Below are 4,227 nucleotides of genomic sequence, written 5' to 3' on the forward strand. Positions count from 1 at the left end.
GGACAACCATTGGTGTGTAACATGTGTTTCAGTGTCCTGTGAAAGTGAAAGTCACTCCTGTGTTGGCTGATTTGGTGAGCATGCTACTGATCTTGTGACTGTGACTGCCTTGGTGTGGGATGATGACGAGGATGGGTGATGGGACTGGTTTGGTCTTGGAAACGGGGTCTTTTTGCTGGGTTTCTTGTGTTTTCCGTAGGGTTTTCTCCGCCAGATGTTTGGTACATCCATTATGGGCGATGAAAATGTTTAAGAAGCTGAATGTCTTTGCTGGGATTGTCCGGATAGATGGCTACGGCTCGTCGGGTGAGGGCGGCAAATATGGCCAACAGCATGGACTTTTTCGAACTAGTTTGACATTAAACCCTTATTAGAACTATTCTTAATAAAAATTAAGATTGAATTTTTGTCAGTTCATCAAATACAGTTTACATGTAATTTATCCAAAAAAAAACAATTATCATTACCATAAACATATATTTTCAGTTTTTCTTCGTGTGAGAATTACCCACTTTGTGAATAATGATTCACATATCATAGCAGTTAGCGTGTAATTTGGCTTAAAAGGCTACTAAACTGTAATGATCAGTTTGTACAAAGGAATATAGCCAAATAGGTGACCAAACTCGGAGTATACGATTATCAACTTGTCACTGTCAAATCAATAATTGTCACAAATGCGCTTGCCTTAATCACTTATCTCCTTTCTATGAACATGGGCCTGTAGTCTCCAATACAGAAATAAAGATATACGATCATTACATTCACACAATAAGCAACGATATTCATCTTGTAAAAAGACTACGATTTAACTTAAATTTTAAATGGCAATTCACATATAACGACTATAACAAAGCTTATTCTTCTTGCTGATATTTGGGCTGAGTTTTTAAAGGGGTTTTCTTTTTGTTTTTTAAAGCAATGTTCGATGTGATGTTGCTGTGCTGGATGTAAATAATAACGTAGCTGTAGTTACGAAAGAAAATCGTGTGATAAAACACTTACACCAAGTTACTTTAATGTCATTAATATAATGTATGCTATTTCTCATGTCGCTTTCAATACATTGTATATTTATATATGTTTCATGTTTGGGAGAGGCATTCAAAATAAACAAAAATCCCTCCACTTTATGGCAATAAATATGTTTATATGATATTCTTCCTCGATGTAATGTTTTCACGAAGGTCACACACACAGTTTCATTTTTATCATGTCATTGTTATTTTAGAAGGGACTTGTGAAATATAAATAAAATATAAGTTCACACGAATTTCCTGTTTTGTCGTCAGCCGTACAGTCTGTACAAACTTGGCATGCGGCTGCACGTTTTCGAAAAAAAGCTTCACACTGACACTCATGCATGGGGCTCCTTTCTACGACATATTAACAAACACACACACACGAACGCACACAGGACGCACACACACACCTAACCACACGACACACACACACACGCACACACCACACACGCTCACCACACACACACACCTCACACACACACACACGCACACACACACCACACCACACCACACCACACCACACCACACCACACCCAAACACTTGGCGGCTGCACGTTTTCGAACAAAAGCTTCACACTGACACCCATGCATTGGGGCTCCTTTCTACGACATATTAACACACACACACACACACACACACACACACACACACACACACACACACACACACACACACACACACACACACACACACACACGCACGCACGCACGCACGCACACACACACACACACGCACACCTCACCATACGACAGACACACACACACACCACACACACCACACGCACACCACACACCACACCACACACACACACCACGCACACACACGTGCGCGCACACATACCTCACACACACGCACACACCACACCACACCACACCACACAAAAACACTTGGCAAGCGGCTTCACGTTTTCGAACAAAAGCTTCACACTGACACTCATGCATGGGACTCCTTTCTACGACATATTAACACGCACACACACGCGCGCGCGCACAAGCACGCATGCACGCACACATACACCACACACACACCACACATCACACACACACACACGCACACACACGCACAAGCACGCATGCACGCACACACACACCATACACGCACACACACCACACACACACAATGTTAGAGGCTACATTCTTTACTGTGTTATGTGGGAGTGATTGTGTTACATGCAGTTGTGTTCATTGTAAGTTTAAGCACTATGATTGGGACTCTCGTACAATATCAAGCTTTGTAAAACGTTGCATAACTTCCCCTGATTTGCGACCTGAACACAATGGCAAGTGTCTGGATCAGACAACCGGGTGATTGCCACCAAGAGCCAATCGCAAGTGACTCAAACGGTTGTGTATGTTGCCAAACTTCATTTGCTAGTGATCAATAGCCAGAATATGCTGTTGTGTTCTCTTGAGCTGTTCATTTTACATACTGCTCAAAATAATTGATGTCCACTTTTCGTTCATCTGTTAAAGGTTTGGGCACACAACACAGTTCGAATTGAAAATCGAGAAAGGCTGATCATAGAGGATAGAAGGTAACAGAATGGGACACTGCTCTCCACTGCACACTTTATACGGTTCTGAATTTACTCATTTAAATAGTATGTTATATATTATATGTTTGCTCGAAATCAATACATATGTACTCAGCTGTGATTGCTTCATGCGATAAGGAAGATTGTATTTTATAAACGATACCATCTGCTCTACACTGATCACTACCTGTTTAATGAGGGCAGATCGGTTATGCCACACTGACTTACTATTCGTACATGTCATACACTCTCCTCAAAAGAAGGGTATCGTGACATTTAAATGTAATGATCGATCGTAAGAAGCAGGATCAGCGACTGCTAGTTCCAAAACCAAAACGCCCCAACACACCCGAAATATTGCGCGTGGAAGAAGAAGAAGGAGATGAAGAAGAAGTAGAAGAAGATGGAGTTCAGGAGAAGAAGAAGGGGAGGGGAAGGAGGAGAAGAAGGAGGGAGAAGAAGGAGGAGAAGCAGAAGTAGAAGAAGATGGAGTTGGAGGAGAAGGAGGGGAAGAAGAAGAGGAGAAGAACAAGAAGAAGAAGATGGAGTTGGAGGAGAAGAAGGGGAGGAGAAGGAGGAGAAGAAGAAAAGGAGGAGAAGAAAAGGATGGAGAAGATGAAGAAGATGGAGTTGGAGGAGAAGAAGGGAGGAGAAGGAGGAGAAGAAGAAGAAGGCGAGAAGAAGAAGAGAGGAGAAGGAGAAGCGTAAGAAGAAGAATGGGAGAAGAAGAAGGAGATGAAGAAGAAGTAGAAGAAGATGGAGTTGGAGGAGAAGAAGAAGGGAGGAGAAGGAGAAGAAGGGAGAAGAAGGATGAGAAGAAGAAGAAAAAGAAGTAGAAGAAAAGGATGGAGAAGAAGTAGAAGAGGGAGTTGGAGGAGAAGAAGGGGAGGAGAAGGAGAAGAAGAAGTAGAAGAAGATGGAATTGGAGGAGAAGAAGAAGGGAGGAGAAGGAGAAAAAGAAGAAGGGGAGAAGAAGGGGGAGAAGGAGGAGAAGAAGAATGGGAGAAGAAAGAGATGAAGAAGAAGTAGAAGAAGATGGAGTTGGAGGAGAAGAAGAAGGGGAGGAGAAGGAGAAGAAGAAGAAGGGAGGAGAAGGAGGAGAAGAAGAAGAAGGGGAGAAGAAGGAGGAGAAGAGGAAGGAGATGGAGAAGAAGTACAAGAAGATGGAGTTGGAGGAGAAGTAGGGGAGGAGAAGGAGGAGAAGAAGAAGGCGAGAAGGAGAAGCAGGAGAAGAAGAAGAATGGGAGAAGAAGAAGGAGATGAAGAAGATGGAGTTGAAGGAGAAGAAGAAGGGGAGGAGAAGGAGAAGAAGAAGGGGAGAAGAAGAAGAATGGGAGTAGAAGAAAAAGAAGGAGATGAATAAGAAGTAGAAGAAGATGGAGTTGGAGGAGAAGAAGAAGGGAGGAGAAGGAGGAGAAGAAGAAGAAGAAGAAGAAGAAGAAGAAGAAGAAGAAGAAGAAGAAGAAGAAGAAGAAGAAGAAGAAGGGGAGAAGAAGAAAAAGACATTTATTGTATTATAGACCCCGGCCCACATACTAAAGTCACAGAGTTAACTAAATATACAGCAACTTACACAAATAAACATTACATGCACTATTACATCTGTTTGGATGTACAATATTTTTCAAAATGTTATTTCTTAAGGTAGCTGCATGCTTATAACAAAGTGA

The 4,227-nt window shown here is 42.2% G+C and overlaps 1 protein-coding gene across 1 annotated transcript; it reads left to right on the forward strand.

The window, feature by feature from the left end:
• The first annotated feature begins 3,273 nt into the window (after positions 1–3,273).
• LOC139449044 (high mobility group nucleosome-binding domain-containing protein 5-like) lies at positions 3,274–3,741 on the forward strand. Its single transcript, XM_071230515.1, has 2 exons — positions 3,274–3,389; positions 3,492–3,741. The coding sequence occupies exons 1-2, from the start codon at positions 3,274–3,276 to the stop codon at positions 3,739–3,741; spliced, it is 366 nt and encodes a 121-aa protein (XP_071086616.1).
• Positions 3,742–4,227: the final 486 nt, after the last annotated feature.

Source organism: Haliotis cracherodii, unplaced genomic scaffold (genome assembly GCF_022045235.1).
Source record: "Haliotis cracherodii isolate W230 unplaced genomic scaffold, xgHalCrac1.p SCAF_7, whole genome shotgun sequence".
NCBI classification, from domain to species: domain Eukaryota; kingdom Metazoa; phylum Mollusca; class Gastropoda; order Lepetellida; family Haliotidae; genus Haliotis; species Haliotis cracherodii.